This window comes from Seriola lalandi, unplaced genomic scaffold (assembly GCF_002814215.2).
Source record: "Seriola lalandi dorsalis isolate HSWRI2012SDOR001 ecotype SW California unplaced genomic scaffold, Sedor1 jcf7180002054524, whole genome shotgun sequence".
Classification (NCBI taxonomy): domain Eukaryota; kingdom Metazoa; phylum Chordata; class Actinopteri; order Carangiformes; family Carangidae; genus Seriola; species Seriola lalandi.
In genome coordinates this window covers 595,699-620,207 of record NW_019525077.1, presented here as the reverse complement: position 1 = coordinate 620,207, position 24,509 = coordinate 595,699, and the positions used below count along the sequence as shown (strand labels likewise).

At 39.2% G+C, this 24,509-nt stretch overlaps 1 protein-coding gene across 1 annotated transcript in view; it reads right to left on the bottom strand.

Moving 5' to 3' along the window:
- Positions 1–19,752, bottom strand: part of dmrt1 (doublesex and mab-3 related transcription factor 1) — a 29,404-nt gene extending 9,652 nt beyond the window's left edge. The window contains exons 1-4 of the mRNA XM_087176069.1: positions 19,534–19,752; positions 17,608–17,782; positions 15,796–15,953; positions 8,632–8,839 (exon numbers count right to left, since the gene is read on the bottom strand). Coding sequence (XP_087032195.1) covers positions 8,632–8,839; positions 15,796–15,953; positions 17,608–17,782; positions 19,534–19,752 — 760 coding nt within the window. The remainder of the gene's footprint in view (positions 1–8,631; positions 8,840–15,795; positions 15,954–17,607; positions 17,783–19,533) is intronic.
- Between the last annotated feature and the right edge of the window lie 4,757 nt (positions 19,753–24,509).

The following is a 24,509-nucleotide window of genomic DNA, read 5'->3' as shown; positions in this document are numbered from 1 at the left end:
AATAGCTTTTGCATCATCATGAATAAAGACTATTCGTTTTATTGTGTGTGCAGTTAAATCTTCCACATATTTCTCATTCTCATCTCCCTGGTGAAGAGCTGTTGAGACAGTTGTTCAAAGGGATGCAGTCTCTTATGCAGCAATTACAGGGGGGAGGGGTTAGAAAACGCTTAATGCTCATTATTGGTTTGCTATGGAGCTGAAGAGAGCGCAGGGCCATCGTAGGCTGACAGAAGGCATCAGTGTCGGGGTCAAAGGCTAATTAAGCAGAGAGGAACCTTTGCTCCTGCATTGTTAACCAATCTGTCCCCAGTGAAGATGACTGCCGGAGAGGCGTGACACAGCCCTCGTCCCTATGCTAAATCTCCATTTCGGCTACTGTGCCCCATCAACTCATAAAATGGCCTGTCAGTCTATCGTTGGGCTTTTTGACGCGGCCCGTCGAAAAGTTATGGATATGCAATAATGAGCTGAGGCGGCCGATCAATATTTGCGGGACTTTTCTATCATTACGTTTTAAACAAGAGATTCATTGTGAGTCGACAGGGTAAGAAAAATGCCAAAGTAAAGGACACAGGAAGAGTGAAATATATTGCTATGGAAAGGAGGACGCCTCTCGCTGGTGCTAAAGCTGCCAAATGTGTTTATCCAAGTCGTTCAGCTGTTTCAGAGAGCTGCCAAGGCAACGTCATTTGTCAATCGGCGCCGGGCTGCCACCGCTGCTCAAAACAAGGCAAGGAAAGTGACGACAGGAGCACGATTAGGTAGGAAAGCACCGTAACTAACCAAGTTTGTTTTATACAGAGATACCAAGAGAACAACAGCCACTTTATGTACGAGCAAAGACGCGAGTATGATATATCCAGTGTATAAAGAGGTCATTTATATGCAGATTACATTTAGACATATGCAGTAAACACATTTTGAAATGTTAGAATAAAACTGTAATATAAGTTTGGACAGATCCTCATCAAAGATGTTTGTCTTGTTTTGTTCATTTTTTTTTACATTAATGCTGATTTACTGATTATATTAATAAAAAAATAAGCACATAACATATTGCAGTTGGATTAAATTAGTTATCTTACTTCCCATAATAGTGATGGTTTTAATGTGAATAATGCATATTATTAATGTGCTAACTTAGTTTAATTAATAGAGACAGACTCACCATGTGCAATAAGTGATACCTACCATCTGCAATATACCTCATATGCTATTTTGTCAATTTTAGTAAATATAATATTGTATATATCATATTATTTTCTATTATTCATCTTCTAAATATTTGTTATTGTCATTTTGCAGTTTTTCTTTCTTGTACTTTCAACTTTGCTGCTGTGACACTGCAAATTTCCCCACTGTCCTTCAAGTCCAAACCAGGTCCCACTACATTTCAGTCCTGAGTAGTGTCTGCAAATTTTGACTGTAGATCCCCCAAAAAAGTCAAGAAATTATGTGGTTAAGGCAACATGTACTGGCCTGAGAGACAAAACTCAGGGGAGAAAAAAAGTCTGCAAACTAATCACTGCTGCTTTTTGTTGCTGTGATGTCACAATAACAATTAAAGGCAAACTAGTTGAGCATATCTCTTCTCTTATCTGGATTATAGTGTCAGGACAGTAAGAAGACTTTGTAACGTGGGTTTATTGCTATTATTATTATTATTGTTTAGAGAGACAATGTAAGATGGTGCAATCAAAAACATGCAGGTCGTAAGATATTTGAGTTTATTAGTATTCGGTACTTTACTCTGCTCATACTGAATTTACAGACACTAGACAAACGGACATTTTCACAAGACATCAGACTGAAATAACTCAGAGCACCTGTGATGATTACATACCGCTGTACAAAACAATTATATAAGATAAAACAGAATCGTTTCATTTCAAGCCCCTAAGAGCCAAATGGTGTGAGAGGGTGTGTTTGTGTGTGTGTGAGAGAGAAATAGAGAGTGAGAGGAAGAGGACATAAACTACACAGCCCTGGCCATTTAATGTCTCCACAGCCCCAGGCCTGTGTTAATGGTGGTGTTGTACAACACATTACAAAGGTGCTTGTGCCCTGAGCAGACAATTACACTGGTATTTAGCCCATCCACAGCCCCAGAGGCTATCGGAGCACTTAGCAGCACCGCGGGGTGGGGAAGACAGTCTGACAGGCCACACAGGACTTCTCCACTGTAACCAAGAGCCAGGAGAGACACTCAATGAGCCGCACCTTCACCGAGGCCCCTCCAGGGCCTGACAGGCCTCAGCGGGGCCACTCTCTCCACGGCTGGCTCTTACTTACAGATTGAATCAACATCAGGTTTCAACGTCATTCCTTTAAAGCTGCTTCTCGTCTTTTTTTAACTGGTGGTATTTACTGAGATTAATTAGAGAAAGGGTGATCTAAAGTACTAACAACTTAAACTGTGCAAAGGGGGTTGCTTCTGTTTAGTCCCATGTTTCCTGTTAATAAGAGACAACATTGGTTAACTGAACTAACAGACTTCTGCTTTTTGTAAGCAATTTCCAGCAGGAACTTTTGTCAAGGATGCAAAGTGAGAAAATCAAGAACGCCAATGAACAGATTTAGGTTAAAACTTGATTGAATTTGTATTTTTGGTTAGATATGATCATTGTTTCAACAGCATTTAAGTTTAAATCTGAAGCAGATCACAATAACATGTTTAAACAAATATCAAATTAAATCTTCAACCAATTTTAACCCAGTTTAAACTCCGAAAATAATATTGAATGTGACATTTGAGGTTTTTAATGTGTAGTAAAGATCATTTAGACACAGTATCAATTATTAAAACACAAACACTGCACCACAAAATAAACCAACAGTCGTCCTCCAGCCTTTGCTTTAGGGTGGTGAAACAACAAGCAGCACATGTACTGAGGTGAGTGATGTTCTCAGCATGTCAGTGACCAAGGAAATGAACTCTGGCTGCTACATGACATGAAACAGCACTTCCTCTGAAAAGGTCACCTCTTGGGTTAGAAGTACCGATTAGTTTCAGGTTTAATAAATCCAAAAGAGCGAGAGGCTTTTTTTTTGTTGACATCTCCAGAATGAGTGTGTGCCCCTGTGTGTGTGTTCAGGTACATACAATGTGTTTATGTGTGTGTGTGTGTGTGTGTGTGTGTGTGTGTGTGTGTGTGTTTGTGTGAGAGAGAGTGTGTGGGAGTAAAGTTTGAAGTAATCTGATCTAAAAGCAGGTAAAGCCCATTTTTACACACGAAACAAAGAAACTTACTGACGCCAATCTCTCTATCGTTTTTTGTTTTTCAGTGGAAGTTGAGAACCTGAAACGACAGACTTTATACGCAGTAACTCACTTTGGTGTACAGTACAGTATGGATTGAAGCGAGAAAAATCAATAGAATATCATCTAGAAAGATAGTAATGGATTTCTAACTTAATGGGCTCACACAGGTCTATCGATTAGCAGGATTAACATCTGCAATACCTCAACAATCTGATTTGCATTTAAATTACTGTACGCTCTGTGCTGACACCAATATAACAAAAACAGACAAATGTATAGCCGGCCGCAGCGGCTCTCAATTAAGGTCTGACTTTAGTATAAATCTTCCTTTTCAAAAAAAAAAAAAGAAAAGAAAAGCAAGAAGTATATGAAAGGAAAGTTGCTGTACCGACAGCTTGCAAACTTTGAGCAGTTTTAAATTTTGAAAAAGTCTCGACAAGGACAAAAAAGAAGGAACATAAACACGAAGGGACTCGGCTTTAAGCTGTCTCCTGTAAGACTGAAACAGCCATAACTCTTTTGGGGCAGCTCATCTGAGCCTCCCCGCTTAGATCCTGGTGAGGAAGCAGGGCGGGTGGAGAAACAGTGTGAGTGTATGTGTCTGTGTGTGTGTATACGGAGGGGGGGAGGGGGGGGGGGGGGACAGTGTGAGGTGAGATGTTGGGAGGGCAGCGAGGTGGGGTGGGAGTTTGATGGACTGCGCTGTCACCTCCCGCTTGGCGATTTACGGCGGCGGGGCTGCTGACGAGCGCGGGGCAGTAAACAGGCCGGCCGGGGGCGTATTTCACAGAGAGCTGGCTTTTATGAAGAACACCAGGACGGCTCTACCCACAGCTCCGCCCGGCCCGCCGTGACGGATGGAGAAAGACGCATGACAAGCTTCATCATTGTTTGTAAATCTTAACTGTTCCCGCTCACTAACTCCAGAAGGCAATTTTGCGGAGACAGCGGGGCTCTGCAGAGGGGGAGGGCGGAGAGGGGGAGGAGGAGAGGAGGGAGGGGAAAGGACAGCGTGGCACTCCTGAAGGTTATTTGGATCTCTGTATTTGGCCAACTGATTAGCCCTATCCTAGGAGGGAGATAAATCTGACAGGGCGGTGTTTGGCAGCCAGGTGAGGGGAGGGCAGGTAGGCTCAGAGCTCACAGATATCCCCTCCTCCTGGACTGAGCCGAGGGAACACAACATGTTCGGTCAAAGCGAAACAATTTAAGGCTTAAAAGGAGACGTGGCTGGATTTTGATGCACTGAAGCAAATGGCAAAGTTAATCCACAACTAGGACAAATCCTGTGTATTACCTTACCGTCCTTACATAAGCTGTTTTGGTGATGTTGGGCATGGGCCTGCAACTTTTCTATTATCAATGAATCTGTGAAGAACTGATAATCAATTGTTTCAGTAATATTTTAAGCAATAATTCCAGCTTCTCAAACTTGAATATTTGCAGGTTTTCTCATGTTCGGTGATAATAAACGTTTAGTCAGACATAACAAATGATTTCAAGACATCACTGCGTGCAATGGGAACTTTTGACCGATATTTTCATTAGTTCCTCACATCTTATAAACTAAATGATAATTCTGAGTACGGCTGAGTCTGTAACCTCCTTTGAGACATACTTTTATCTGAGAGCTTTTCCTGGTTTTACTTTCACTTGAATTGTTTTATTTCTCTTAAAATTACTTAAAAGTTTGATTGTTTGTTTTTCTTCTCTTTGAAATCTATTGATTTTATTGATGCTATTATTTCTGCACTGTTTAATGTAGTGTAGAAAAGTGCTCTATAAATAAAGATTATTATTACTATTATCATTATTACTCGAAGAGATAATCAGTTGATTCATTGATAATGAAAATGACCATTAGTTGTGAAGGTATTTCACATGTGAGGAGCTACAACCAGAGAATGTTTGGTAATTTTGCATGAAAGCAAAAAGACTGATTAGTTTTCTGCTGCTTCACTATTCAATTAAACACTAAACTAATTATTTCAGCCCCAATTGGAAATAAGAGCAGCTCAGCTAAAAGCAGTGTGAAATACAGTCATTCAGAACCAAACACAAACACACAATTGTCCCCTACAGGCAGAGAGCTAGACTCAACTGTTTCACATGTGACATCTTAGACGCAGAGGTTCTTACTCTTCTCTAGTAACAGGGTTATTAGCTGTTTAGAAATGACACTCACCCACACACTGGGTTTGGCAGTGGTTGTGCCAAATGTTTAGACTGGCTCTTTGACAAAATGCTGAATCACAGCCAAGAAATCACACTCCACCAAACCTGCTCCATCAGCTCTGTACACTGAACACATTTGTCATAGGAACGCCATTCTGTAGCTGACCCCACCTCTGATCCCTCCATCACGTTATTATAGTGTACGGCAAAGACAACCCCGAGGTTCTGGACAAAAGAGGTGGGATGATTGACATATATGAAGTGTTTGCTTTTTCTCTCCTAAAATGCAAGTGTCTCTGTGTTTTACATGTAATGTTTTACAGCAGGGCTGAACAATTAATCGAAAAATGATCAAAATTGTAATATAGCGGAGTAAAAATGGGTCACAACGGGCCATAAATGAAGCACTGTGGTGCTACAGAGATGCCCCTGCCTACAGATCATATTGTCCAGTTATAAAGGAACATGTTTGTTTTGAACAAGCCCCAACAAAAATCGTTTTTCCAGCGAAAAGGAAATGCAAAAATGACCACTCCTACTGAATCTGTGACTCATAAGGCAATATCTGCCAAAAATAATCACAATATGATTTTTTTTGCATGTTGTTCAGCCTTATTTTACTTCCCCGCAGAGGCTCCAGATCAACCTATCATCAGCTTTGATAATGGAAACAACAGCAGCTAAAAACAGATTCCCAAAGACAACAATTCCACCTCGTTTTCAAAGACGGTCACCAGAATGTATCTCCGTCATGCATTAGGAAAAAACTTTGCTATAATAACTTCAACAGTCAGTCTATATGGGAAAAGTCCTGGACACCGCTTCTGCAGTATCTTAAGGCAAAATGACTGTGGCCTGACTTAAGGCTTTCTGATACCTGTTTATCATTTATTATTTTTTCATTGAAATTTATACTTGTCACCCTTTGATTGAATCTAAAAAAATATGCCACCTGTGACGAGATGTTGCACATGGATATTTCTTCACTGAGTGAAGAGAAAAGTTGAGAACCTCTGATTTAGGGGGGTTTGTTTCTCTGCTGCAGGAGTTTGTGTCACCACCAAATGCCAGACCACCCGCTGAGAGCGTTGTGTTCCTGTAATGGAGCATGGCAGTTCACGGGAGGAGGCTGACATGGGACCCTCACAGGAAAGGGACAGGTGAAAGTCATAAACAAATACAGGTACAAGGGGAGATGTGGGGGTCTTTAGGTTTGCGATGCTGGTGGTGTCGGCAGTCTATTTCACTAAAAGAAGGATGTTGATGTTGTACAAAGGACACTCTTCCCCTATGTCCTCTCTAAATGAGTTATAATATACAATAAGATTTTGTTATGGAAAACCAAACACTTCATCTTTTAATTCCTGAAAGAAAATGACGTCTTTGTTGTAGTCGCAGGTGTAAAACAAAAACTGAGCTGGCTGGTGCAGGAAGATAATGGACCAAATCTAGTATTAAATACTTTATAATCTTGTTTTTTGCTAAGTTGATTATATTTTCGTGCAGCATAAGATAACTGCAAATTATCTGCACAAAACCAAACAGCACTGAGAACAAAAGGAGACTTGTAATAACTAACAGGATCTGCCTTGTGTCAATCACAACCACAACCAGGTAAAGAGCTGGTTCATAAATGAAATATAAAGCTTGATTTTATAGTTACCAACTCAAATAGCTGAGAGGTATCTCTGCACACCTGAATGTGTGACAGGTGCATCAGAGGGCAGCACACCTTGAGTAAAGGTGAAGAAACTGCTGCATCACATGGTGCTGGTATCTACAGCATTTCAGGTATATGAACACGCCTACAGATACATAGATATTCTGTAAATTAGCCAGCTAGAGGACTACAATAATCAGGTCTAGTATTCTTGAAACAGAAAGTGCCAATAGTCATTATAAACTGGAATCTTAAAATTTCATCTTACATAAATAAACACAAGAAACTAGAAAATAATGGCTCCAGACTGAACTGGGGCTTGAAATTGTTGCAGAAAGAACAGGACAGTTTGTGTGAGCAGTGATTTCCACCGAGGCTGCACAGACATGGAAAAGAGCGACGCCTACAGACTTTTTAAACTTAATCTCCCTCACACTGTTTGACCTGCTGCTGATCTGGGGCCTGTTTCAGTTGTATTTGCAACATGCAAACTGTGATTTGTACGATTCGATCCCCCCCCACACACACACACACACACACACACACACACACACACAAAATGCCTTACAGTACTTGCAACACATACATGTGCAAGATTCCTGTTGAATTAGCAATTTTATCTGCAGTCTGTAAGTCACAATCATTTGTGAAACAGTAAGCCATCGTTGGTGATTTGTGTTTACAAAACACTGTCTCACATAACTGCAATTTAAAACTTATTTATCCTTCCTGATGTGCACTAAAACGTGGAAAAGAAGGTTTAAACTGCAAGTTCAGTTCAGTTTGAACAGGCATGCCAGTTTGCCCAGTATCCTCCTACTGGATCTTCCCTCTTATCTCTCTCTCATCGTGCACTTACATGCGTTCTTTGCAAAGTTCCACAAATACTTTCCTGAAAACATTACGCAATACACACAATCTGATTTACCCACATTCACAGATTCTGAGGAAGGCAAAAATCCAGGCAACCACAGTCAGCAGCCACGCTCAGCTGAGATCACTATCTGAGATCGGTGGCGTGGATTGCCAGAAATCTACTGCTGCATGGTCAGAGATCAGATCTAATTCATCCTTAAACGCAGCAAAAAGAAACACAGCTCCACTGTCACGTCTTTGGCAGTTTTGTGGTTGTTTCAAAATTGATTACTTTAATTATAACCGATAGATGTTTGTTTTATAATTTGCACTGAATGTAAATGACAAACAGTTAAGGCTGAGTGGGTGAGCATCATTTGGAATCATGAATTTAACTCAGGCCGATAAACACAGTTGTGTATTTTAGGTGAAGTACAAAGTAAAAGTCTAGTAAAAGGTAAAAAAGCTTCACTTCCGACTAATTTCATCTTCTAGATTTTATGGCACTCTTGACTTGAGTGCAATCCTCCCTTGAATGTACTTAACCACACTGTTGATAAACTCTGGGTAAAACTTTATGGGGCCTGAGAGGTGTGTGTGTGTGTGTGTGTGTGTGTGTGTGTGTGTGTGTGTGTGTGTGTGTGTCTGTGTCTGTGTCTGTGTCCGTGTCACTCACAGGCTGCCATGGTTTCAGAGCAATTGTTGTTGTTGTTGTTGTTGTTGTTGTTGTTGTAACTGTTGTCCTCCAGGCTGAAGAGGGGCGGCACACAGGTGGAGGAGCCCAGGCCCTGAGTCAGGTAGGTGGCTGCTGGGTAGTAGGAATGCATGCGGTACGGAGTGGACATGTTGTGGCCGGACAGTCGGCCATCACCATGGGGCACCTGCTTCATATAACAAAAGACAAACAGGCCATTTCACAAACAAAGTAATATTAAGACAATATTCTGTATTTCAAGACCTTCTTAAATCCACCAAAGACTCCATTCCTATTCGGTTTTGATTAATCTATTTGGGTGTTTTAATAATGAAAGTACACTAATGATTATGTTCATTATCACTTAGTCTGATGATTATTTTTCTATTTCTTGTTTTGTCTGACCAATAGCTGAAAATATTACATTTAATATCACATATGAAGCAGCAAATCCAATTTCAGAAACTGGATGTAGAGACTGTTTGGCATTTTTGCATGAAAAATTACTTTAATCAATCAGTTATAAAAATAATTGCCAATCAGTTTTCTGTCTTTCATTCGGTCTGTCGTGCCAAAATCCCTCAGTTTGCTTCAAATACTGTGGGAAAGTTCTGCTGTGTTTAATCATGTGATGGTGATGTAACACTTGTGATCACAAGAAGCCACAAAAACAATCACAGCAGAGGAAAGTATGAGAAAAGACGCTGGCATCAATTTTTCCAATTAAAAACCGGCTGTTTGTACAATATCCTTCTTCACTGTCTACGGTGTTTACACTGTCTCTGCTTCAAAGTGGACAGCTGATCAAAATAAGTGACGAATGCAGGAGCAAAAACGACTAAAAGATCTTGCCTATGAGCCTTCTCCTACGTCGGTCATTCGTTGCTTGCAAAAGAAGCTACATTTTAATCTCTGCGGGAACACACTCAATCATCAGCAAGATAATACAAGTTAAAACTCCTGACTTCATCTGCTACTATGTCCTTGAAGCCTTTTTTTTTCCATTTCCAAATCATGATGTAATTTTACAAACATTCATATTTTCGACGAATATAAAAATATCAAATGACTTCTACTTTCTACGTTTGATATTTTCAAACACAATAAAAACAGCATCGCTCTGTGACCCCTCTCACAAACGATTCAGTCGTCAGATATTCACACGCTACACCTTAACCACCTAAACTGACAAGAAGAAATACAGACATAAAATAATATGTGACAGAAAATTAGTGGTGTTTGATTTCACAGGTCCCTGACTTGTTCTAAAAACAGGCTGCAACACAGCGCTGCCTTTCTACAGTCCACTGAAAACTTTAAAATGAGCTGTCTACTCAGCAGCAGTGCCGCCTCACGGAGGGTTTTCAATTTCACTTTTATGGAATTTGATTTCTGTCAGCCTGTAATATGTCACCCGTATTGTCCACACCATCAATTCTCCGACAGCTTTATAAACTGTTATTTAAGCTACACTCAGCTCTTGTATTAGGCTGTGAAAAATACAATAGAGATTGGACTGGAGTCTTGAAAGTGCACTAAGCTTACGCTTTTGCAGGACACATACAGCGCCAAACAAAAGTGTCTTAGTAAAAGTTGCTCACAAAAAGAAAAACAAACAACATCATGCTAACAGATCAACAAAGACTAACTTACCTAAACTGTCAATGAGATGCCATATAAATAGTTATGGAATTATAAACCTTTCTCCATGTATACTGGTGGGGTGACTTCATTCAGTCTGAGTTATCTAACCAGTCACATGATGACAGACGTACTTTCAGTGTAAACTAGTTGTGGTCTGTGAAAATTAGATTCAAGGTTCGAGGTCTAAGGAAATCTTTATCATCGCCGAGGGGCAATTATCACAGCTAGCAATAAATAAATACAGTAAATACAATAATCACATGCACCAACCTACAATCAAACAATTTACATAAAAGACAAAGACTTACATAAGACTGACATCTGCTGCTGAGATTAGTTGAGCAGGCCTTTTGCATTCAGTACAGGATGTTTCATTCAGTGTGTAATTTTGAATTTTTATGTCAAATAATATCCCAAATGTTTCTTTTGTTCTAGTACCAGTTTTCTTGTCCTCCTGGACAGACTCACTTCCAGGCAGGAGATGGATTTACCAATCCCCTTGCCTGATACTCAAGTCTGCAAAACGTATTATCAGGATCTAGAATGTGTGTGTGTCAGCTGTAACACCTAACCCTATAGTAATGTTTAGTTTTCAAGGTTAGACTGTGAGTGAGACTCAGAGACTGTAGGATTTAAACATAACATCCTTTCAGTGCTCGAGCTTCACAATAATGTTGGTTGACATATTGCTTCTTGTTTTCTTTCACATTACTTTTTGACCACATGAACGGCCTACGAGCCGCTGTCTAGTGGTTTTCAAAATAAATGAAAAGGAAATTCAATCTCATGTTTCTCCCACTGTACCAAAATCATACTGAACAGTGACCCCACAACCAAGCTGAACCATAACTTTTGTGAACACTCAGTATCAACAGAGTTAGCGTTTAAGTGTGTGTAGTGTAATTTATGCTCCTCCCTGCAGTCCCTACCCTCTTTCTAGACTCATTTCATCAAGGCAGAAACATCATATCTGACAGCACATCAGCAGCTTTGAGATAAATCCCAAGAGGCTTTCTATTCTACACAAGAAACACATTGGCTGTCAGAAGCATAAATGACCTAAAAATAAAAAAAATTACATGTCCAGAGGTGATGGACATAGCAGGTTGTGGACAGAAAGTCATTACTGACAGCAGTGACATAATTTAAAGGAGGAATAACACTACAGGAGCTTTTTTTGCAGTAATTGAAAAATTTAAAATCTGAAAACACAGGCAGGTAATATTTTTTCTTTGCCACACATTTACGCATCAGCTCCCTGGCTAACTTGGCTGACTCCTGGGGGGGTCTTCGTTACCTCCCTGAGAGGGCCTGTCTCCTTATCTGGCACCATCTCCTGTCTGGAAGCTCTACACCACCCTTATATTATCACCATGCACCTGCATGACAGCCAAGCACCACTGAGCGCACAGGAGAGGAGGAGGTAGATGACCTTACACTGATAAACACCACTGTGTTTCCTTGTGGGCTCTGATTTAGCAGTGAGAAGACCTACAGATCACTATATTAGATTAGCTTGATGAATTAAAGGAAATTAGTATTTTACAGCACCTTTTGCAGCTGATTTCAATGATGCTGACTGAGGAAAATAAACTATTTAATTAAATCCAATGCACTTACTGCAAAACGTCAAGTAGGAAGGAAACTGCTATAGTAATAAATTAGGTTTTGCCAGAAGGAGTGTGTGTGTCTAAGATGTAACTTAGCAGTAAAATACAAAGATAGAACTGATAACAACAATTTTTAGATAAATAAATGTACATTATGACACAATCGAAGACTGTAACAACTCAACTTGTAAGAAATATCTGCACACCACTGGCATGAAACCAGCATAGGGCTCTTCTTGATATACATTTAAATAATAACATTTTTAAAAAGATTTAAAATACCCTTTCACCAGATGTGGTGATGTTACGATGGAGAATAGAGCAACACCTTCAGAAACTAACTGAATGAATGAAAGTCCATGACGAGAGACGTCACAGCCCAACACTGTCTGACTGACAAGTGCTTTCTGGGTAGTGCAGAAAAAAGCACAGTGATAAGCACTTTGGAGTAAATATAGAGACAAAATCAAAATTGAGTAACTCAAGGATAATCACTTCAGTTGGGGATGTTAAAACTGGAGTATAGCACATTAAACCGTGGAGGTTTAGGACAGGTAAAGGAGACAGAGGAGACAAAAGAGAAAAGCTCGGTGATAACAAACCATGATTAACTACTGCTTTGATTTCTAAAAAAATGATTCCATCACTTTTAGTCACTATGACAATGAATATCTAGTTACTAAATTGTGCATCTGTGTATTTGAGACTCATCTTCAAATAATCAGCTTGCTTCATGCAGATAAATAAAAAGTGGTCCCTGAATTTGAATAACCGTAGCACGTAGCCCTCTCAACCTGACAACTTCACTGAGAATATCATAAATCACAAAGGAGGATGGCTAAATTATGCTAAAGAGTGCTAACTGATTAGCATTAATGTGCTCACTTTCTCCCTCAAGCGCTCAGGCATGGCGGTTTTTTTTTTCCTCAGCCGACAGACAATACCATTAACCTTTGCAATTCAGGCTCTGCTGTGCGCTGGCAGGTTAGCGGAGGCAGTGACCCCAAAACTAGATGTTGCTATTGGGGGAATCAGGGGGGTGGGGTGGGGGTGTGTGGAGGGGGGAGATGGACAAACGTTCTTCATAAAAAAACAAACCACCTCCTCAGAGAACACAGAAGAGTTATAGATCTAATTTGTTTCACGCACAAGCTCATCTCATTTGACACAATAGAGATACATTTGAGCATAAATCAGTGTGAATATACAGATGGGTGAATGAAGGACCGTGTGTGTGTGTGTGTGTGTGTTGGTGGGATGTTCAGAACTATCTCCCCCATGTGTCCTACGTTATACTGTTAGTGTCGACATTAAAGCAGACGCTCTCATCCATCTCTGAGGAAAACAAAGAAATAAAACTTTGTATAAATCACAACCAGATACAAAGAAAATTAACTTCACACAGGTACCAGGAGCATCTGCTCTGTGTTACATCACTGTCATATCAAAGTGATGCTTTCTCCCTTTTTATATACATATATACATATATATATATATATGTTTGTATATTTGTATGTATGTATATAGTATGCGTATATATATGTATAAAGAGAGAAAGAATTTGATTCTATTCAGGGTTTCAGGGCAAAGATCAAGGGCAAAATCAGGGAATAAGCTGAAACGAGAAACCAATTAATATATTTGTTAATTAACAAAACATTAATATTTATTTTAATATATAATATACTTCAGTTTCTCAAATGTGCTGATTTATTTTGCTGATTTTCTTTTACATTTTAAGATCACTTTGGATTGTGGGTTCAATTTTTTACTTTTTCATACTAAATGAATTAACAAAAATAATAGTTTAACCCGATAATAATTGTTACTCGCAACCCTAAATGTGTTCAGATCATGTTTTTATGCACTTTCACTTTGACAGAGACAGTCAGGAAACATGGAGAAAGTGAGAGGTTTGACATGCAACAAAGGTGGAGTCAAACCAGTAATGTTACAGTCACATTCAGGGTATCTGCACTTAGGCACCACTGGTTTCATTGGTGAGAGTTAACTGGTATGCAACGTGAACCAGAAGTATTTGGCTCAACTGTGTGACACCTGTCAACCAATCTGAATACACTACAGCAGTTTGATATACAGTCAAAATTAAACCAAAACTTCCAGGTTCTGTTCAAGAAGCAACAGAACCTCATTCAAAATACCACTGACACTAACAACTAAAAACCACTGATACACGACTAACAGAGCCTCTCTCAACACTATGTCATGTGGTTCGATTCATGTGTTTGGATGAGGACTTTTAATATAGCAGAAAGATTACAAGTTTAAAATAGTTGAGAGGGTTGGAGAATTTTATGAATATGGACGAAGCCGTGTTGTACCGTGTTGTTGTTTTTTCTGTGCTCAATAAGAAATCATCCCAAGGTTTTCAGTCTCTAAAAGCAACAGCTGTAGTGGATACTGATTTTACACCCCAAAAACACAGTCCTTTTATCTTTTTTTTCCCATAAAGACAGATGAGATGCAAGAGATGTGGACTGGGAGACTGCACTGAGCTACAGAAGCCAGAGGAACAGAGGCTGGCCCGAACGTGACATTATGACTTTGGCTCTCTACATACACAACCAGGTACGACAGCAACCTTGTACTGCATGAATGTGAAAGTCGTTGCGGAGCCAGATGGCATTGTGTCTATTCAATTTTCCCTCCCTGAAATGTTCAACACAGGATCGAAATTTGCTTTTATAGCTTCACAGGAAAACGTTTTCTTTCTTTAGATCTCAACTCAAATGTTACCTCAGTAGTTTCAGCTTGCTTGCTCTCATCATTAGACACAATCGGTTTTGATGTGATATCCACACAGTTCAGTTCATGTCTGACTGACATGCGTTTCATATTATTGTGACAGTTGTGTGATAAGTTGATAGAAAATTAACCTTTTTCATGTCGAGGTGACTCGTAGCTAAGCAGCTTATCTCCTCTTTCTGTGGCATGAAGCAGCTTTCCTCTCCCAACATGCACACACACACACAAACGCACACGATCACACACAAATAAATGACACCAGTACGTCACTTACTGTGCGCCCAATCCATCTATTTTAACGTAGAGCAGCGAGACTTTCAGCTCTATTCTGTAACTCTCGCATATGACTCGTGTGACAGGTCACCAGCTGAATCTTAAATATTTCAGTCGGGCTAACAACTACAATCTGAGCCATGACAGATGATCTCATACAAAAGTTACTAATTTTTCTTTTAAATGCTGCAATTTTACAGTGCTGGCTGATAAGTTATCCAGTATTTACCAAGCATATTACTTTTACTATAAGGGGAGGATCTTTTCTGACTTCAACAATGGAAAAACTGGATGAAAAAGTCCTAAAAAAAGCTTCATTTGCTTTCTGTACATTTAAAGAAAATGCTTGGTAATGATTTTGTAAAGTCATTTTTCTTTTAATGTAACAAATCCTGGACTCATTTTTTATTTACTGTCTCATAATGCTCTAAATGCTGCTTCAGGGGCTCTTCCACCATGACAACAATAATGTAATGCTAAATTGTGTCTTGAAATTTAAATGTAAATGTGAATTACATTAAATATGAGCTTATTAAATACAGAAGTATCAATATAATTTACCAACCTTGAAACCCCCACAACAGGTGAACCCTATTTACAGTCAGGAGAATATAAATAAGATTATGAATTGCAATGTAGCTTGAAGCATGAACACACCCCATCTTCCACTGAGGCAAGCCAAGGTAAACACACATTGCAGGTAACCACTGAGCAAGACCAGTATCAACGATTTCCATAAGATACCATCACAAAGGTTAACACTACTGTAGATACCTACCATAACCTTATAACAGGATTTTTCAATACAAGTGAAGTGCTACTGGTTAACAGCAGGGTGGTTATTGTTAGTCACCTGGTATTGCTGGTAGTTGTAGAGGTTGCTGTAGTAGGCAGGGTAGCGTGGAGGCTGGTAGAAATTGTAATAGGAGGTTTCCATCAGCAGGTCGGACGCTCCCTCGGTGTGAGCCCTGGCGGCGGCTGACGGGCTGGAGGAGGATGCCGAGCGACTCCCTGGACCACAACACACAGAGAGGACACAACAAATAAGACAAAGATCCGTCCACAGGATGAATGATGATGTTTGTGGCTGTGTGATCGTTACTGCATTTGAAATATGAAGATTAGGATATATTGTGCACTAGTTTTTGTTTTGTTACAGCTTAAATAATGCAAAGCTGTAAATGTAAGCATGTTTTCAGATCCATGCATCCAGCAGCAGATGATCTTTCACGCTAATTTATTCCAGCTACAGACGTTAACTAGACATATTAATTGAACTTTACAAGATTTTTCTCGTCATGCCACCCCTACCTCAAACTACTATCAACAGCACCATCTGCAGGTGACATCTGTACCTACCACAACACACCATCTTAATACAGAAATGTGTTTTGCCCCATCAGGACAAATAAGACTGTAAAATCATCATTACTCATTATCTGTTGTACTTTCCTTATCAGCAAGGCCACATTCTTCTCAGGCAGACCCTGATCTTTTGGCCTTACACAATGAAGACACTGTGCACCACTGAACCCAAAGATAATGACATTCGTTGTCCCCTGTTCTAATTCTTTTCATCAGTGAATCACGGAGTGCTCAACTCCTTTTTTTCCACAGTGTTTTCTTCTCTGTTGCCAAGCCAGGGACCCAAAGTTCAGTGTTTCACACAGACAAAGCCGAGTCAGAGCAGGACACGAGCAGCCTTGACCACACTCATATTACACCTCCTGGAAAGTGCTATCAGGCCGAGAGGGAACACGGTATCTCTGTCTGCCTCCACACGACAAGAAAGAAAGGAAGGATGCCTTTTCATGCTGCTGTCATCAAATCAAATTTCATTTTCATGTATTTTCCCATGACAATGTTTCTTATTGATGGTGCCTATAAAAGCATTCTTGTCCTGTCGACTGTTTTACACAAACAGAAGATGACTCATTAATGTCATAGTAATTCAGTTTAAGAATGAATATAACACAGAAAATAGTTGATTGAACAGAATATGGCTTTGCTGCCTGTTTAACTGCTTGTTTTCTTTTCTTTTTTTTTGCAATTTCAGTAAACAGTCATTGAAATTTTTATAAAATCCAAATGATGAAAACAATCTTCTGAATTTTGAAAGTTGTTGTTGTTTACTGAGAAGTCAATTTGACAGACTTTGCTTAATTTGAGAGAATTAGAGGGGTATCCACAACAAGTCAGCTGCTGACTGGATTGAAAATTACCAGACCACATTCTGTAAAAGTGGTAAAAGTTTTCCACACTTCAAATTAAATCTACAATTGCCTGTTTATCAATACAGACCCTAAAACCAAGGCCTTTACATAAAATTAGACTTAGGAACTGATTGTGAATGTATATGTTATGTACTGATTTCACTTTTCCATGCAGTACCACCCCTCATCCCCACTGAGTTAGTTAATATATACACTGCTTTTCTTCATTTCAGCCTTCCACACTTGTGTTTTTCCATGTTTTTCCCATGTGAATGTTCAGTGGCAGATGCTGACTGTTGCGTGTTTGCATTCATGTGCATACCCACAACTACCCACTACTACTTTATTTAGTAATATTTTGGATGTTACCACATATTTTCTCCTTACTTTCCGGAGCTGATGTTTGGACACAGTGACTTCAGTGTGTGGTGGAACAGCTGGCAATGCCTCACCTGTGACAGCAACAGCAGAAGTGGATATGCTGGTGGGTGTCAGGGATCGTCCCTCCACAGAGAACAGGCAGTCCGCTCCAGCTTCATTCTTCACTAGCACCTCAGGGACCGACAGAGTCATCGGACTACAAATCCCGAGCTCCTCCTCCTGAGCCTGCTGCCTCCTCAAGGCGACCTGGAGGGGAGGAAAGGAAAGGCCTGATAAGGGACTGTTTGGCATAAAACAAACAGTTTCTTGAGGATCAACTGACTTTAAAGAACAGACTCAGTATCTGCTTGCTACAAAATAATAACTTGGTGCAATGAGAAAATGATTACAATTGTACAAAGATAAATCATTGGTATAACATAAGAAAACTATGTAAATATTTACTGTAGGCTTATGAATAAGTTGCCTTGTCCACTACACTGACTTTCGATTTGACTGCTGGATTGCTGACTGTAACTTTTCAAAATAAATGACGAATGATTAATGTCGTTATCGATTAAATTACTCAAACAGTGATTATAATTGATTATTTATCTGTCGATTGACAGTTCTATTATTGTTGTCTTGTGACTAGCTAAAGTTGTGTTTTGCCCCTGTGTGTTATGATTATTTACATTGTTTATTATTATCTTACAATACAAAGCAGTGTCTGTATTAAATGGACAGGACTGAAGTCACATTTATATCATGTTATTGCTATGTCTATGTCTACCATTACAACACTGTAAATGAAAATCAATTTATTATATTATATTATGGTGCTGTCATTGTATATACATGGTGTTTTTATCTATTTTATGTCATTGTAAATTGTATTACATGGGGTTCGAAGCAATTTGAATAAGTACCACTGGGCTTTGGGAAATTGTGACGAGCGATGAGCATTTTTCTGAAATTTTCTAGACCAATTCGTAAAGATAACTTGGCAGATTAAAAGATAATGGAAATACATAACATAATATGGTCATATCTTTGTTTTAGTGTTATTTGAGTATTCTAGATTTGTAATTATTTGTTTGTTTTGTGATTGATTTGACTATCTATCTATCTATCTATCTATCTATCTATCTATCTATCTATCTATCTATCGATCTATCATTGTGTTTGCTTCATGCCATAGTTTTAAAATGTATGGTTTAGAGCTGCAAGGATTAGTTGATTAATCAATCATCAGAAAATCTATTTTACATAATGTTTAACAGTTGATTTAGCTTTTCTTTTTTTATTTTAGCAAAAATTACAAATATATGATGGTGCCTGCTTCTCAAATCTGAACATTTGAATCATTACTTTATTGCCCATTAGATTAGTTTTGGACTTCAGCATTTAAAGATGTTACATCAGGTTGTTGGCATTTTATGAACAAAAACTATTCACTGATTCATCAGAAAATAACCCAAACTGAAAGTAACGTTTAATGTAGTTGCAGCTCTTGTGTTACTTAATCCTAAAACTGAAAGCAGTGAGCGTATCTAAAATTACTGTTTTACAAACCACACACGTTATTTCTAGCTACAAAGTGCAAAGTTACAAAGTAAATGACTATAAAATATGAAAAAGTAGCTGTTTTATATACTGTAGCCTAATTGTTTATTAACTTCAATTATTAAACTGTATTTTGAGTGCAACAGGTTTAACAAAACATACTTATTAATTGTTTACAAATTCAAGCTAGCTGTGTATAAACTAAGCTACAGCTAGGTTGACTTTTTCAGTTCTGCCTTTAGTGCACAAATGAAAATGAGGGAAAACATCTAGAGTAAACTTGTCCACAGCGTTTAAAAAGAGTATAAATATGGATCAAAATTATTTGTCCAAACAGTTACGTGTTGTATTTCATGTTTCACGCAGCAGAAACAGTTTAAGTTTTGGTGAAAAGTTTGGTGATTACAGGCTCAGCTCAAGCTAGCCGCGCTAACAGGTAAAATAACGGTTACCTGGGCCGCCATGACTCTCTGCCTCTCGGCTATCAGTTTACACTTGGGACACTGGCAGTCCTTCCAGTTGCAGAAGCGCTTGTGTCCCTTCAGGGGAGACACGTAGCCGTGGTTCCTACAGCGGGAGCACTTGGGCATCCTTGGGGGTTTCTGGCCTTTGGATGGGGAGAGAGGTGGGGTGGACTCCGGCACCTGCTTGCTCTGCTTGTCCTTGCTCATGGCTGCTGAAAATAAAACAACAAAACCCAGGAGCGACGACGGTTTAAGACTTTTTAGCTACTATGTCTGCGTTTGTCCCAGCAGGCTCGGCTGGTAAAAGCCTGTACTGGTGCCAGACTGGAGGCTGTAAGGTCACCGTCCTTCCCCGCCCTGCTGCTGCTGCTGCTGCTGCTGCTTTTTTTTAAACTTCTTCAAAACTCCAGTGGGAGGAAACAAGCTGGGAGCGGGGGAGAGATCTGGGAGGACAGTGGCATCACTTTGCTGCACTCTGATTGAAATGATTAATAAAACATATTTTTGTTGTTTGTCTAAAGTCCATTTGTTCCATGTGAAACCCTGTTTTTTTTTTGTTGCTGTACCCCTATTGACCCCAATCACCAAGACACCAACCAGTAGTACAATAGAGCTCAAATAAGTTGATTTATCAATTCATCAACTGACCGAAAATGAACTGGAAACTCATTGTTTAAAGTTCATTTTTTGTCTTTAATGGGTAATCAATAATGAAATGTTTATAATGGATTAAAGAACATCTGCACAATCTGAAACCTCCCCTCTCAACATGCTGTAATCAGTGTGTGTAGCTATAACTTTGTGTTTTAGACCATTAAAGAACATTACTTCTGTCATAGTTTTGTAAGTGTTCATCGTGGCATAAGACAAAGGTGGAAAACCACCTTACTCTAGCTGCACTGAGGAAGCTCCACTGTACCACTATATCTCATTATACATACATACATCTTTAAAGTTGTTCATTTGCAGCATTTATACTTTAGCCTGTTCCATGCTGCTTTCATCTCCAGGGCTATGATGGTTGAGGTTGAAAGAAAGTATAGTGTACAACCGATTTAAATTTTCTGTCTATAATCTTGTGAACATTTTATACTTAAAACAAAAACTCACTTTAGCTCATGGTTTGATATTAGTCCTAGTATCTGCACACTCCATCTTGTCCACCATTTACAAATCTTGCTTGTTGACATGAAATGTAAACAACTCATTACATCAGATTTGAAGAACTGTCTCAATTCCTCTTGTCCCTTCTTGGGCCTAAGGTGATGGACCCCAGTTTGATATGTCCTCATGATGTACTCATAAATATTTAGAGATCCCGGTTAATCTAATTGGATTCCCATGAAAGACACAGTTTGATTACATTTCAGTTTACAAAGTCAAAATATCACTGTACCTTCCTACAGCAGCTAGTATTGTCTACGGTGCTCAGTTTATAACAGCCAGTGACATTACTGTGTTATCCTTAGTAGCATCCCACTAAAATATATTTACTGTAGCTCTTTTTCACGGCGGCTGATATGCTACACGGTGAATTAATTTACTAGGCGTGACTGAGCTGAAACTGAATTAACCTCCACACCGGTCAGTCAGTCAGCCGAGTGGATTTATAGGCAGGGAGTGAAGCGTGGTGAAACACACAGGCACCCAATTAAAATTTCTGCAGCCAAATGGAGGAGGGATGAAAAGTTACCAATTAAAAAGCAGGCTGCAAGTCATTGGCTCAGATCCTGGTGCTGAAAGCTAACTGAAAGCAGGGTTACACACTGAGTTTAATTACCTTTATAGCATAAGGTAATACTGATAGATTGTTATGCAGTAATAAAGTATGCAGTTTAAAACATTTAACATTTCTATTAGTCTGACTCCTCCTCTCCAAGCATGGCCAGTAACAGGTTGTACAATGATGCAGCACATAAACAAGAGTTCCTATTTTCTCTCAATAGCTGACATTTAGTGACAAGACAGTGTTCTCTATCACACCACCCAGGGGAGCCACTGAGCTGGGTAGAGGGGGCAGAAGGTCATGGCTACACCACTGTGTAAATTCATACACAGGAGTCCTCAACTGAAGCAGGTATTCATGCACCTGTCCTGGCAGCTGGTATATGTGTGTGATTAACTGTGATCCACCATGTCTGAACTAAAGTGTTTGTCTTTTACTGTCATTCAAAGGAATCCACACTGAAAACTGAATGACTGGTGTCCACAGAAGGAGGACCTCATGTATGGAGGAGACTGCACGGACATCACCCTGGCAACGGGTTCCGGTTTAGTAGGTTAGGTTGTCCTGTCCTGTCCCTGCGCTATTACTCATATTTTCCCTCATGGCTCGCCCAGCTCACCAAAAATAATAATATAAATGGCTATTTCCCGAGTACAGTACTAATAGAGTTCCATTGCCGGTCCAGTCAGAGAGACTGAGAGGAAATGACACCAAGTTGAAGTTATAAATATAAATAATGTTATAATAAACTTCATACAAGATTCAGGGCTTTTGGGAAAACAACCGGGGCTGGAGCCCCATAAGCCGCACCCCCCTCGCTCCGCCTATGGCATTCACAAGATTACTTTTATTTACTTTGATCCTGAAGTACAAACTGATGGATTCAGCCGGCTGTTGGTTACTGATTTGCAGCAGCAAACACTTAACAGTGAAACCAGGACAGTAATCACATAAGGAGCAAAGAGCAACAATGAAATGTATTAAACTGAGAATCCTAAAATGTTTTTAAGCTTTTTGCCGACACCTAGTGGCCACATCATTGTTTGAAAAAAGAAAAAAAACCTATGCAGTTAGACTGTAACAAGAAGGACCTAAGGTAATGTGAGGGTTTAGAATCACAGTGCTAAGTGTTTTTAAATGTTTGCTAAATAGGAACATTTGTGCTTGATAATGGGGTTATGTGGGTTTTGTCTATTTTAGTAAATAACAGTTTCTTTTAATGCATTAGAAGATGAGTTACAGATGCCTGTTTGCCATTTCACAACTGATACACATAGAAATAATTAGTGTGTAACAATCATTACATCGTTTGTGTTTTTGTGCTTCTTCGCTTGAACACCTCTAGTCATGTCAAACTTCATGTTGGTTACAAAAGATGCCAAATTCTTTCTTTTAGCCAAGTTTTCACAGTGAGAAACTAGAATCACCTCCTCGCGAGTGTCTGTCTCTGCCACTCAGACTAGTTTCAGATGACATCCCTGTTTGTCCAGAATCATATTAAATATGAACCATTTGTGTTTTAAGTTTGTCATAATTGCTGTGTGAAGTCTTGAGTAATTGCTAGAAAGTGTTTGAGGTCACTGTCAGCTTGACCTTTGACCTTTGACCACCAAAGTCCAATCAGTTTGTCCTTGAGTCCAAGTGAACATGTGTGCAAAATTTGAAGAAATTCCCTCAAGGTGTTAGCGATATTGTGTTCACAAGGCCAAAACCATATTTTGTAAGGTCGGCAATCCCTTGACCTTTGACCTTTAGCCACCAAAATCCCACAACATCAGCAAAAAAGTATTAAAACATTGATTTCACTCCTGTGAGTGATACTGTTATCTTTATACAGAAACACTTTGAAAACCAGGATTACAACATGCTTCACAGCTGCTAAACAAAAAATGACTGAAAACCCTTTTAGATAAATATTTAAATCAAACACAAGCCATATTTCATACAAGACATGATATAGTGACACTGTTATCCTGCTTAAAGCTCAGACGCTCCACAGTGAATAATGTATTTATCCATAAAACTGTGTGTCTGCAACATGCTGAGGATCTGAGTCACTGATATAAATGGAGTGGACAAAATATTAGTAAACCTCTCAGTATGACACAAAACTGTTCAACAGCAGCAGCCTCCACAAGTTATGAATTTAACCTTTATTTAGAAAGTCATGGTACATTAGAGCTACATTATCTCTTTTTTACGAGAGAGAGAGACACCTGGCTAAAAGGAGCAGATTAATGACGCATAAAAAACACACAATTCATAGTTTTAAAATTTTCTTTCAAAATGTTTCTAATTCTCTAAAGACATACATGAGACAACACCTGAAACCTACAAATCAGCACATTCACATGGTCGCAGCTTGTCTCCACAGCTTGTCTTGTTTTTTTTTATGTAAATAAACCACACACCAGTCGAGCATCCATCCGTCTAACACATATAAATGAAATTGAATTAACACCTTCCAAAGCATTTTCAACAACATTTGAACTTTAAACCTTTGTGAAGGTAGGATTTACAGTACCACAGGGCTGTGCTGGACGGCATTAGCTTTTGGGAGGTGTACCTAATAAACTGAGCGCAGATTTCAGGATAAATTACTGTAAATCATGGTGGTTTCCTCGTCTGGGTCTGCAGGAAACTGAAACCTCAACCAAAGGGTTAGAAAGACACGCAGCAGAGCGTGAAAAGAAACTGAACAGAGAAAACATAGAGCGCTAAGAACAAGAGCGAAATGTCAGAAGTCAAAAAAAAAAAAAGACAGAATCAGAGACATAAAAAAAGAGAATTTAAGGAAATAATGAAGAGGAAGTGGGTGAGGAGGACAGAAAAGGCAATTAAGGTTAATGAAGTTTGTCTGAGACATTGCCTTACATAGAAGTGATTACCTTATAAATTATGATTCACTGTCATAGATTATATACCAAGAAAGATTTAAATTAACAAAAAATTTACTGGCAACTGCTTATTTGTGAAAGTTTGCTGCTTTTCCTATTATTTATTTTAATAATTTGAAATAATTGGCCGGACAAAAGAAGCTATTGTGACAGTCATTTTTTTTCACTGCTCTTACAAGGAGAGCTGGTGTTTTTCTGAAAGCTTTGTGTGGTTGTTTCATTTTCAAGTTCACCAACTCTAGGGGTCATAGTTGATCTAAACTTCTTAACTGCCGCTGTATTGTAGTCACGTGACCTGCCCGTTATCTGGCCTCTCCTCGTGTCGTTTTTGCCAAAGTAGG